The following is a 13,488-nucleotide window of genomic DNA, read 5'->3' as shown; positions in this document are numbered from 1 at the left end:
TGGTCTTGATAACTGGTGTGTGAGGGCCCAGCCACCTGTGGGTGGCATTATCTATAGGCTGTATGAGAAAGCAAGTTGAGTAGGAGGCAGTGAGCGAGCCAGTAAACAGCATTTTTCTATAGTTCTGTGAGTTCCTGCCTTGATGCTCCTTCTGTGATAGACTGTGACCTGGAAACAGAAGCTGAAATAAACCCTTTCTATCCCCGAGTTGTTTCTCCTTACAGTGCTTTATCACAGCAACAGAAACTAGAGCAACACTCTGTCTTGTCATCGTATCTTAACCAAACTGCTCAATGGAGTAAGAACCAAAGGGGCAAAAGGTCAAGCCTCCCTGACGGTGAACAAACTGTCAATAAACAGCCACGAAGCTCCTCGGGAATTATGTTGGTTGTCTCACTCTGTTGATTCCCAGGAACTACACATAAGCATTTGTACATTCCTGCCTTTACCACATTTGCAATACTTTCCTGCTCACTGTGATGCCTAGTTGATTTGGCAACCTGACCCAACCCTGAATCACCGGGGGAAGGAGAGTCTTAATGGGCATGTCGGTGGGGGACTGTCTTGAAAGTGGGAAGCACCATTCCCTGTGGGCTGAACTGAATGAGAGCAGAGAAAGCAAGCCGAGCACAGGCATGCATGTTCTCTCCTTGCTCTGGAGTGTGGGCACGATGTCTAACTAGACGCTTGATGTTTTTGCCTTGATTTCCCCTGGATGATGGACTATAACTTGGAACTGTCAGCTAAATAGCTCTTTTCTCCCCTAAGTTGCTTTTGTCAGGGTGCTTCATCACAGCAACAGGCATGACCGCACTGGTGCAGCCATCTGGGTTTGCAAGCCATGGAAGCACGGGATTCGCTGCTCATTCCCATCTCCCATAGTCTACCCAGAGAAGCCGAAGAGATCACATGCCCCACCCCCTTCCTTGGTTACCTGTGATGGGCTGCTGCCTGGGTCCACCAAGTTCTGGCATGCCATCTGGATCGCCTGGTTAGCCCTGGCAAACTGGATGGGGTCCACCAGGCCTTGGTGGCCAGCCTGGCTGTTTGGATCGGAGATGCCAACAAGGTATGCAGCCTGTAAAATGATGAGCAGAACCACACCTCAGGCACCATGCCCCCCCCAAGAGCCCGTGGGAGACAATGGTCCACAGTGTGCAGGCAGCTGGCAGGGTCAGGTACTCCTTAGGGCAAGCTACCCAAAGTAAGCTCATCCCTCTCGCCAATGAGGGCATGGTGACAGACAGGCCTATGCCAGCTTGACATACCATCAGGAGTTTGCTGCAGGCATTAGGGAACAAAGCTTCCTTGTTCTTAAGAGAAAACCTTTCGGCCACTCCTCTGTGGGGCATGGACACAGATGTATGTAGCCTGTACTTGCTGTTTATGTGGCCACGAGGATGCCTGCTTTTAGCGTGAAGCTGACTTTGGCTTGAAGTCAGAAGAGGCTGGAGAGAGCTGGTGCAGACTGATACAGGGAGTCAGTCCATCCTAGATCCTTTGCTGCCCAAAGGTTTGCTAACCCAGAGGGTCCTTGTCTAGGTAACTATTTCCAACAGCAATTAGAACCTTAGCTTAGGCAAATGAGTAAGAAGAATAGGATATAACTAGCAGATGAGCTCCTGTGGTTGAGGGGAAGGGTGAAGGTTAGAAGTCTTCTCTTCCAACTAGGGACGTTTATCTTTGAGTAGGTAAAATCTCCCAAGTTCAAGGTTAACCACCAATGACAAACCCTTCAATCTAAATGCTGTCATCTTTGACGTGTTTGTTACATGAGCCCAGTCATGATTGGAAAGGGACACAGGTGAGCCAAAGGAAGCTGGTAAACAATATCACAGCTCTCATGGTAGGGCCGCTTTTCTTCTTCTTCCTTTAATTCTAAGAAATGTGGCTAATGTTCAATTCTAAAGACTCAGAGCATTCTAATCACTTAGCACTTACTCTTCTGTAGGGAACAATTTACCCAGGACACTGGCTTTAAAAATCTGCTTCTGACCTCTGTGTGCTGGGTCTGCAGTATTCTCGGAGTCTCACTGTCTTGTATGCTCCTCCTACCCAGAAGCCATCAGCTTTCCCAAGGTTCCCGTGTCAGTGCTTGGAGGGGCTGGAGCAGGTCTCCCTCAGGGGGCTGCACTATGTCCTAGGGTACAAGCTGGAAAGAAGGGGTATACAGGGGACTGGTTCTCACCTGGGCTGCTGCCTCTGTCAGTCCACACAGAGCCTTGGATGCAATCCCCACACATTCTCCGAAGGCAGGGAGGTCCCCAGTCTTGGCATTCTGTGAAATCCCAGCCATTGACTCGCCTAGAACCTGCAAAACAGCAACCAGTCAGTGAATTTTTATTCCAACTGAGGGCTGCAGGAGGTTACCCTATGGCTTTAATACTCAAGGCGACTTAATTTAAAACATTTGTCATCTTTGCCTTTACTGTACCCAAGAGAGATTCAAGAGAATTACACCCTCTTTGTTTGATGAAGATAAATAAATAATAAAAGCACAAACATTGCATCCAAAGGTTATCAGTATCTCTAGGAGGTACAGTCAACACACATGGCCCTGTCTGAGAATGATTTACTTCCTAGAGCATAAAATCTACACAGAATGTAGAAGGCATACTATTCCTTATATGATTAATTTGTCAATTGAAAATTTACATAGAACTGTGTTAAAGATATTTCCTAAATATTTTAAGCATTTTAACTTGTTTTGAAAAGCACTGATACATTCTTTCTTTGCTCTCAAAATAACAACTTTTAAGGACTGTCACAGTCAGTTTAAAACCGAGGGAAGTCAAATGTCTTCTAAGGATCATACAGAAGCTCACATGGGCAGAGCAGGGCATCTATCTATCCCAGATCTGTCCTCTCTTGGGCTTTGGCATGTGCCATGGACTGTGTGCTCTCCAGGGCCACAGATGATGGAGCAGAAAATGTTCACCCTTGGGTGAGAGAGGACTCTGTCAAGTCTTGAATGTGTTACAGAGTTCTTCCTGAGACAATAAGCCATTTTGGAGAGGACTAAATTACCAGAATTTCTTACACATGAAATAATCATGCTTACAAAAAAAAAAAAAAGTGTAAAGCAAAGCAATAGCAGTTCACCCTCTCTCCTAACTCCTTTAGGAAGAGAGCCTTCCTGGGCTGGCAGAGTGCTAGCCTGGCATGTATGAGGCTCTGGGTTCAACGGCCCAGCTGCTATGGTGCACGCCTGCAATTCTAGCACTTAGGAGGTGAGGACAGGAAAGTCAGAAGATCATCCCTGACCATATAGCATATTCAAGGCCAGCCTGAGACCTTTTTCTGGATTTAAGTATTTAAATCACATGCACCCTCTATTTAGACAGCTCTTTATTCCATGAAGGTTGCTGAACAGAGGGAATTCTTGTCTTAACCCAACACAAAGTGAGCCTTTTCTATATCAATACAGTTGGTTCACCAAGACCGAAGTGAAGCGAACTAGCATGCATGGGTACTAGGACCAAGGCCAGGTGGCAAAATCTCAACCCCCAATTGTCTCTCTGGCATATCATCATCACTTACTGATTTTTAGGCATTCTCCTTCATTACTGTTCCCCAAAGGACTCTTACCAAAGCTTTTTACAATTACCACCTTCACCCAATTAAATAGTAAGGAACCAGATTTTACTGAGGAAAGATGGAGGAAGTCATGGTAGTTTTGTTTTTGTTTTTTTTTTTTTTTTTTTTTAATACTTCTCTTCTCAACCATTCAAAATACTTAATATTTACTTCCCTCAAACACTGGACAGCACAAAATCTAAACAAGGCGCTTTTGTGAAGGCCAAGGTCACAGAAGGACTTTCTATATCAGTTCAGCCTCCAGTACAGAAAACATGACTGGATTTGTGATATGACATAAGCAGTAGCTCTTAAAGAAGGGTTCCTAGGCCACAGAGGCAGGACTGGAAACCCCTCTAAATTGCACAGACCCCAAAGCTTGGGGATGGGGTCTGGCATCTGGTATTTACCAAACTTTCCACATGGTTCTGCGATACTTGGAATGTTGGGAGACACTTGAGCAAGGTGCTGCATGACAAGGTTTCACCATATCGGGCCACCCAGTGGCGAGGCAGGTACCCCAAAGCCCGTCTCAATTTCTCCCCATTGATGAACAGTGTTGACGTCTGTGTTTTGGCACAGACAGGATGGTTAACATGGACTGTCAGCTTGACAGGATCTAGACCCACCAAGGAAGTGAGGCTCTGGGCACGTGGGGGAGGGGGCTTCTAGACTGGGTTAATTAAGGAGGGATGACCCTCCCTCAGTGTGGGCAGGACTAGCCACAGGCTGGGATCCTGAACTGCATAAAAAGGAGAAACTGAGCGGAACTCCTGCATTCATCTCTTTCTGCTTCCTCACTGTGGATGCAGTGTGACTAGACCGCCTCATATCCCTCCCATCACGCTGTGCCTTCACATTTAAGCCAGGGCAAAGCCTTCCTTCTCCAGGTTCCTCTTTCTTGTGTGTTTTATCACAGTATCGAGGACCAGCAGTTAGCACAGACAGGCTTACCTTGGAGTTTTCCATCACACTCTCAATGCAGTCAAAGTAAGAGAGGTCACTCACAGGTTCGTTAGGGTTTTCCAACATCCCCTTGACAGTCTGTAACAGAGAACACAACGTAGAAAGTGAGCTGATGCACAGCAGAAGACATGCTGTGAAGTACAACTACTGCCGCCTTTGCTAGGCTATAACTGCTCATTTCTTCAGTCAGAGGAGGAACTCAGATCAGGGTGTCAAGACTCCAGACTCCCTCCCAGCAAAACAGTGAGGACGGGGTGGGAGACTCAGGCCACTGTGGCCACTGCTGGGAGCTGCCAGTCACATTGACAGGAGGACTTTAAAAGGAAACCTGAAGCTAACGCAAAGCACACAATTTCTCCACTGGGTAACCCTGAAGGGCTTACATTCCTAGGGCACATTTATTCATTCCTTTATGGTTAAGGAGGACTCTCAATATTTTGGTTTTGGGACCTTCTAGCGGGAGTACATGGAAGAAAGTAATCCCCAAAGGTGGTCCCTTGGGATGGTTTGTCTGCTGGTGACTTAAACAGTATAGGAAATGTCTACTCCTGTGTAGGTACCCATTGAGGAAATGGGAAGAGGTCTCCTTCTCTGTCTCTCCAATCATAAAAATCATCACTAGCTTTCTCAATGACCTTAGATCACTACCCATGAAGAGTCCTTCTAGTGACTGACAGCCTGGAGACAGATCCTTGCATCTGCTCATCATCAACAGACTGCACACTGGGAGTCAGCAGCCTCTGGGGACATGGTCAACAAAATGACAACACAGCTGAGCTCCAAAGGGTGCATGTGGGATAATGGGAGCTGCTGATACCCATCCATTTAAAGACACCGGGAAAGAGGGCGGTTAAAGGTATGATCTTACTTCACTGAAAGCCTCTTCTTGGATAACCAAAACGTTTTCAGTACCAGCGATCCTGTTAGAAACCATCACCTTGGCAACCAAGGACAACTTTAAAGCATAGGGTACCCAGGCTAACAGATCTCATTTAGACACCAACTGCCCTATGTGGCCTATATATGTTTGAAAAAGTGAAATGAGCATGCTAGAGCCGTGAACAGCCCACGTGTGATGGTTGATTTTGGTTGTCAATCCAACACACCTGGAAAGAGGAAACCCCATTTAAAAAATTGCTTCCCCAAGACTAGACTGTGGGTATGTTACTGGGGCATTTTCTTGATTGCTAATTGATGTAGGAAAGTCCAGCCCATCGTGAGTGGCACTGTTACTAGGCAGATGGGCCTAGGCTGTACAAGAAAGGTGAGCAGAACATACAGCTGGGAGAAAGCCAGTATGCAGCATTCCTCCACTGTTTCTGTTCCACGTTCCTGCCTTGAGTTCTTGCCCTGGCTTGCCTGACCGTAAGGTAGCTGTAAGGTAGCTGTAAGCCAAACCTGCCTCTTCCTCCCCAGGTTGCTTCTGGTTATGGTGTTACAGAAAGCAAACTAGAACATCACATAAGAACCATTCCTGAGAATTTTCAAATGCTTCAGACCCGCCCTAATGGATGTCCTTTTACTTCAACTCTGATCACTATCATCATGGCCTTGGATCAAGCATTTAGAATCTGCCACCAAGCCAGCCATCAGGACAACTAAGAACAATAGGTACAATCTGTGTCTACTGAGATAACCACTGGGCCCATCCCATCAGATCTGTCTAGGTAAGAACTGCTTTACATATGAATAGGCATAATGGCTTTCTTTACCCTCGGACTTTTTACAAGCACCATGCAGAATTTCAAATATAAAAACGCCCTGTCAATGCAAATCAAAAGGCCACTAGGAGCCTCCTACGTTATGAAATGGCAAATACTCCTCTTGACCTCCTCCAGGGCCTCCCCTACATGTGGCAGAATAAAATGATGTGGGAGTAATTGTGTGTTTGTGTGACCATGCCTGTGCATGGGTGTGGGGGCCAGAGGTCAACCTGAGGTGTCATTCCTCTGGTGCCATCAATTTTGTTTTTTGAGATAAGGGCTCTCACTGGCCTGGATCTCACCAAGTAGGCCAGTGTGTCTGACAAGCAAGCCTCATGGAATGGGCTGTCCCCACCTCCCTATCACCACACCCAGCTTCTGCAACTGTGGCCTGGGGCAAGGACTCAGGTGCCCTGGTTTTTGGCACTACTTCACAAACTGGACTACCTCTCCCGACCCCAGCCTCTATCTCTCTCTTTAGTACTTGTAGGTCAAGCTTCCTCACTGACAGCCGACACTCAGCACCACTTCTTTTTTGAATTGAAAGAACCTTAAACAAAATATATGTCATCCTAGTAGGAAAAGGAGAAACACTGGTGAAAATGCTAAAAAATGCCATTTTCTCTACCTCCTCCTAGTTAGGAGCGGCAAAAGGCAACGGCAGAAGAGAGATGGGTCACCACACAGGGGAAGGCCCACGGACATGAGCACTGAGGTCCTCCATCCTCAGCAGCCTTCTAGGGCTCTTTCTTACCTCAAGCTCCCGCAGGGCGTTGTCACACTCCTTCTGCCCAGGGGCCTGCTGAGTACACAGCATGATGAGCTGGTTGATGCTTTCTGTCACAGCTCTAGCGCAAGAACGGAAAGGAGCATGGGCTTCGGTGTTACTGTTTTATTTTACTATTTTACACATTTATGCATCCTCAGCCATTTCCCAAGGATGGTTCGCCAAATCCAGCAGAGATAACAAGTGACTCTTCAGGCTGTGGTCCCCATGGGACCTCTCCCACAAGCTCTCTTTATACAACCCAAACAAAATGCACCCAGGGACCAGGAAAGGTAGACTCCCCGCCTTGCTTCTGATTTCTCAAGGGCTCTAACAGTTCCCTTAGGAAATTAATACCATCTTTTGATATATTCATGAGAGACAATGAAGCTCCAAACAGCAAAAAGACCACACCGACACCATTTTTAGGACTTCTCTGTAGCAGTCTTCAAGGAATGAGATTATCCTGTCAGGCTTTTCTGGTCAGCCTTGGCATATTTTGATTGTTTTCAAATACTACAGCAGATAGAAAAATAAGCCTAGGACCTTAAATCTCTGCTTTCCAGTAAAGGGTATGGATGTGTAGGCCTGAGTAGCTTTCCTAAGCTCCAGTCTTTGAAATAGCTATATTGCTTTACTAACACCAATAGGGCTAGGTCAGAGAATCTTACATGTATTTCTAATTTCAGAACTTATAAGGCAAACCCAATTATTTTGTTTTCCTGCATAGAGTCCACTCTCCTGAGGAGCCCCTGGCTTAACTTGTTCTGGGTTTTGGATAACTGAGAAACTCAGGCTCCATTCTGAGTTAGTGTCTACAAGGTGGGAAAGAGAAGCTGCAGTTTTGCTTTTACTTTAGGGACAAATGGAAGCCTAACTGTTTTAACAGAACCTTTTGAGAGGCCATCTCTTCTCCAATGAGTTGCTTTTGTAATTACACTGTTGGCCATGTTTGTGGGGTCTGCTTCTGGATTCTACTCTGTTCCAATCACCTATGGTCTATCTTTTCCAATATCACACTGTCCGAAGTGCTATAGCTCTAGAGTAAGCTGGGGGCTGGAGGGATGGCTCGGTGATTAAGAGAGGGTACTTACTCTTCCAAGAGACCTGAGCTTGGTTTCTAGAATCTATGTCAGACAGTTCAAAACTGGCACTGTAACTCAACTGGCACCCATACTCAGATGTAAACACACACACACACACACACACACACACACACACACACGCATACACAATTTTTAAAAATTAAAAGTTAAGTCTTGAAATTGCACAGAAACAATATAGAGGATTAGAAATGTTAATCACTGATATCATCATGGCACACTCTACACATGTACTGTATCAATAAATATATATATAAATACAATGTCAGTAAAAGTAATAAATCTCTTATGTTTCATAAATGAAGACTCCAAAAGAGGTGATGACTCTTTGTAAGGTAGAGGAGTAAGACTTAGAGCCATGCCTGTCTATGTGGCTCTAAAGCGGACCCAAAGCTCTCTTTTACAGGGCTATGGCAGGTCCACAGGGCTATGTTAGGGCTCAGAATTCTATTCACGCTTCCTACCTGCTACACCTGAACAGCATCCTACAGCAAAAGGCCAAATTAAGACCCATGTAAGTAACTCCACCTAATAGAAAAGAACCTCATTTTCTTAGTCCAACAGCTTCTCAGCTTGCCACAGAATATCAAATTAGATGGAAAACGACGTTGCCAACATACAAAGGCAATTAGCTGAATTACATGATCAAATACCGCTTTCCATTTTAAGCTTAGCTAGGGAGAACGGGAAGAAGAAAAAGATTCTCTAACTCAAGAGAGAATCCCAGAATAGCAGCTGTAGGACGGATGCTCCTGTCTTGTTAGAAAGTGCTTCATTAGGGTGCCACCAGAAAGCACCATGCTTTCCTCCGTGTAAGGGGAAAGAGAAAGACCAAGATGGCAGGGCGGTCCCTCACTCCTGTGACCTTCCTGGGAGGGTACAGTTCACAAAATATGCATTTGTAGTGTCCTTCAGAGAGCTGAATGCTGTGTCCTGCATGTTGGCTCTCAAGATACACTTCTGAGGGGAAGAGGCAGCATATGACACTGTAGTAGGGTTTAAAGAATGTCCTGAATTGTGAAAACACAATCATCAGAGCTCATTTTCACATATCACAGCTAATTTCCATCAAATCTATTCCTCCCTAAATATGTGGCTCCATGTGTGTATGTGTGTGCGTGTGTGTGCGTGCATGTGCGTGCACCTGTACGTGTGTGCATGTGTGGTATATCTGGAAACCAGAGGTCAACACTGAGTATCTGCCTCTACTATTCTTCCTCCATCTCATTTTCTGAGACAGGGTCTCTTACTGAAGCTGGTCCTTCCTGACTAGCTAGACTAGCTTGCCAGTGAGGCCTCAGGATCTGTTCTTTCTTTGCTCCCCACATCCTACCCCCGGTCCCCCCAAAAAAGCCAGTGTCCACACTTGGGTTTTTATGCGTGTTCTGGGGATCTGATCTCAGGTCCTTACATTTCCTCAGCAGGCCTCTTCTCACTCCCTATCTGCTTTATATTTATTATTATTAAAAAAATTATTTTTTCAGAATTTCATACAATGTATTTTGATCATATTAACCCTTTACTCTTCCCCTTAATGTTTCCCTGATCCATCCCTATCTGTTGTCTCTTTAAAAAGAATAAATAAATAAATAAATAAATAATAACCCATCTACTTTAATTTATGCTGCTTATATAATTCATGGATGTGGGGCTCTTCACTGGAGTATGATCAACCGACCCTTAAAGAAATCTCCCTCCCCCCAGAAGCCATCAACTATCCATAGACCCTCCCACAAGGGTAGGGGCTTCTGAACCTATTCCTGCCCTGCTTCTATGTGAGAATTTTTCACTTAAGAGGTGTTTACAGTTGCTGAATCCAGAGGAGACAGAACTGTGAGAAAGACGTTCCTTGTCCTAGTCTCTTATTTTTGTAGCGGTGAAAAAAATTTAAATTAAGAGATGAGATAAGGAAAAAAAAAACACCAAAAAACAAACAAACAAACCAAACAAAACTATGCACACTAGTAGCTTGTGGTCAGACAAACTGCAGAAATGCTGGCACGACAGGGCATATCTAAATGAGTCACTCAGGTAGTTGATCCATGACTGAACAGAATTATTTAGGGGTGATTAATTTCAGCAAGCCATCTTAGAGTCTTGACTACAGAGCTCCAAAACTCAGTGGTCCAGGAGCAGACAAATACCTGACAACAAGAAGTACCGCTTATACATGTCACATGGTAACGACAAGAAAGGACTGGCTAAGTAAGTACACGGGTGTTAACAGGCTTGAAGGGCGCCCATTAAAAGTCACAATACATGACATATTGCTACTAGGATTCATGATACATGTCTAAAGAGAATAAAATTGACAAAACCATCAGAACGGCATGAGTCCACCCCTGTATAAAGAAGCATGTACGTATGCATAGGGAAAGGATACACTGAAACACATACAAAGGGCATTAGTAAGTTTATACTGTTGGCTGAAAAGGTAAGTTGTAACGAATCTCAAAAACTTATAAATTGATCAGCTTATATTAAAAAAGTCACCCAAACCAGCAGGATCTGGGCTTTGCAAATAAAAACTGTCTGACCTCTAGTTACTGTTATTTTTATCACAGTTTTTTTAATGGTTGAATATATATAATTCATTTTTTTTAAATATAAAAAGGTTAGGACTGGGGACATGGCTCAGTTGATAGAGCACCTGTTGTGTGGGTATGAGGTACTGAGTTCAGATGCCAGCACCCACGAAAAAAGCAGGGTGCGGTGGTGCACACCTATAATCCTCACACTGGAGAAGCAGAGACAAGGAGGAGGCCTGGGTCTGGATGGCCAGCCAGTCTATCTTAGACTGTGAACTCCATGTTCAATGAAAGATGTTGGCTCAGAAAGTAAGGTGGAGAGTGGCTGAGCATGACACTTCAATCACTGGCCTACACACACACACACACACACACACAGATACACAGACACACACTAGGTTAAACAGTCAGGCCTCACAATCTACAGATTGTATTTTCTTATGCTCTGTTTTTTTTTTTTTAAATCTAGTATATTTAAAGAATAGAGATCTGCAACCGCAGAGGTTAAAGTGGGTCTAATTAAGTCACCTATATCCTGAATTGACTCGACTTCAGTTTGACAGACTTGGCTGGGATTTAAAAGAAAAATCCACTTATTTGAGACAGGGTCTTACTGTGTAGTGCAAGCTGGCCCCAAACTCAGTCTCCTACCTCAGCCTCCTGAGTGCTGGAATCATCACAGGGTAAAAAGTCATCTGTTGAGAAACTTGGAGGGAAAACAACACATGACTAGAATCTTCCTCACGGAAAGGAGGAGAAAGGCAATCAGTTTCCCTGTAAGCATTCCCTGGGCCTTATTATGCCCAAAGCTTGGAGGCTTAAAAAAATGATGTAGCTTAAATCTCTCTAAACCAGCAAGGTGTTGGCAATGTGGCTAGAGAAGCAAGACAACAACAGATAAGGTAGAAAGACAGACAGGACATGAAGTACGACAGGATAAATAAGAAGCCAGATGAAAGCTGGAAAAACAAAAAACAAAGACAAAGAGCAACCTCAATCATGGGGCAGGGATTCTGTACAAAGGGGAAGTCTGAATGAGGACAAAGGACATTGAGAGTCTATGCCGAGTTAGATTCTTCGCTTGGATAAAAGATGAGAATGTTCTGGATGAGAGCTGCCATTTCCACTTTTCTATTTTATCTGGTGTAGACCATCCTCCCTTTGTGCAGTTTGCTGGGTCATCCTCTTTGTCACAGGAAATGGGAAGAAACCTGTCTATCAGGAACCAACGGGACAGAAGGAGCCTCTGTTTCCTAGGGAAGACCCTCAGAAGAAGGAAAACGGCCAGTCAGCTATTCCCATGGCCAGGGTGATACACGCTGACACCTATCTATTAGTGGGGACAGTGATCAGTGGGCACAAGCCCTTCCTGCAGCTGCACTAGGCATGAGGTCAAGGAGCATCGTATCAACAGACCAACCTCTGGGTGGGAAAGATTCAGATGAATGGTTGACAAAACACCCCAGCTCTGCCTGACTTAGCAGTCAAGAGCTAGAGCCTGACCAGCCACATAGGAGACGACCAAGCTAACAAGACAGAACCCAACTCCTTCTGCACAGATGCTACAAACCGAAGGCCCATCACCACCCCCTGAAGTGCTGAGGTGGAGTTCAGAAGTGAGGAAGGGATGTCCTCAGTATTTTCTTCAGAAGCAACTTCTGTGCCCAGAGCATGAAGGCTCATGGCAAGAGCAAGGGGTACAGCAAGGTTGGCAGCAACAGGATAGCAAGAGAATGGAATAGCAACAGGATACCAATAGAATAGGCAAGTCACGGACATGCACAGACGGCAAGAGGGCTGGGCTGCTGCCAGCCTAAAAGGGACTGTGGATTCGAAGACTGAGGACTCTGTTGTTCAACCTCCTATGGGCCTGTGTGTGTGTATCCACCATCCAGTATCCAGCACCTGTGCTGGCCTTGGCCCGTCAGATCATACATACATACATACATACATACATACATACATACATACATACATGTATATGTATATATCTGAAGAACCTATGAAACAAGCATGAGCAGATGACCCCCTAATCAGACAAAGCTTGTATCTTCACAGGAGCTTGCCGGACCCTAGGATCTGGCTGGAGTACCTGATGAAGAACCACCCAGGAGCAGAAGGAGGCAAAAGACACACAAAGGAGATGCCAGGACCACTGCATTGCTTCCATTCGGCACCATCGCTTTCATGTGAGATGTTTTGAGGGCCTCCTGGCTTTAAACATGCGCCAGCTCCATGTTCACTATCAGAATGAAAGCTGGGTCACAGGCTGAGATGTTTCATTGGGGCTCCTGTTCTCAGCGCCACCTGTAGCCTGTGGCTACCTGGAGCCATAAATTCTCCTGGTCTGTGTAGCCTTCTATAGCTGTTTAAAAGCACAATTTATATTCTCCCCTTCTTTTCCCACTTTAAGAGAGTGAACAGCTCATTAAAGCTGTAAACTACAATTTGGAAATGATGCAAAAAAAAAAAAAATGAAGATAATAAAAAAACCCCAAAAAACATCAGAGTTCAGCTGAAACATCAGCTGTCTTTCCCAAAGGCTCTTGGCAGGTAAAAAAAGGAAAGGAAAAAAAAAAAAAAGAATCTTTCAAGTAGTGGAGATGGAATAAAACAGACACCCACCCTGTCCCAGTCCCCACTGTCAAGGGAGGGCATTTGTTGGTTGGTTTTTTGTAAATTTATTTATTGTTTTATTAATTACAGTTTATTCACTTTGTATCCCAGTTGTAGCTCCCTCTCTAGTCCCCTCCCAATCCCACCCTTCCTCTCTTATCTCCTCCCATTCCCCTCCCCAAGTCCACTGATGGGGGAGGTCCTCCTCCCCTTCTCTCTGACCCTAGTCT

At 45.1% G+C, this 13,488-nt stretch overlaps 1 protein-coding gene across 4 annotated transcripts in view; it reads right to left on the bottom strand.

Annotated features, from left to right (window-relative positions):
• Nucleotides 1–13,488, bottom strand: part of Tln2 (talin 2) — a 401,812-nt gene that overhangs the window by 83,515 nt on the left and 304,809 nt on the right. For all 4 annotated transcript variants that reach the window (XM_060384836.1, XM_021638296.2, XM_021638297.2 and 1 more), the window contains 4 exons: nucleotides 7,000–7,093; nucleotides 4,531–4,620; nucleotides 2,189–2,311; nucleotides 935–1,078 (listed from right to left, as the gene is read on the bottom strand). In XM_060384836.1, coding sequence (XP_060240819.1) covers nucleotides 935–1,078; nucleotides 2,189–2,311; nucleotides 4,531–4,620; nucleotides 7,000–7,093 — 451 coding nt within the window. The remainder of the gene's footprint in view (nucleotides 1–934; nucleotides 1,079–2,188; nucleotides 2,312–4,530; nucleotides 4,621–6,999; nucleotides 7,094–13,488) is intronic.

Source organism: Meriones unguiculatus, chromosome 6, assembly GCF_030254825.1.
Source record: "Meriones unguiculatus strain TT.TT164.6M chromosome 6, Bangor_MerUng_6.1, whole genome shotgun sequence".
Classification (NCBI taxonomy): Eukaryota; Metazoa; Chordata; class Mammalia; order Rodentia; family Muridae; genus Meriones; species Meriones unguiculatus.
This window is presented reverse-complemented; position numbering and strand designations above follow the sequence as displayed.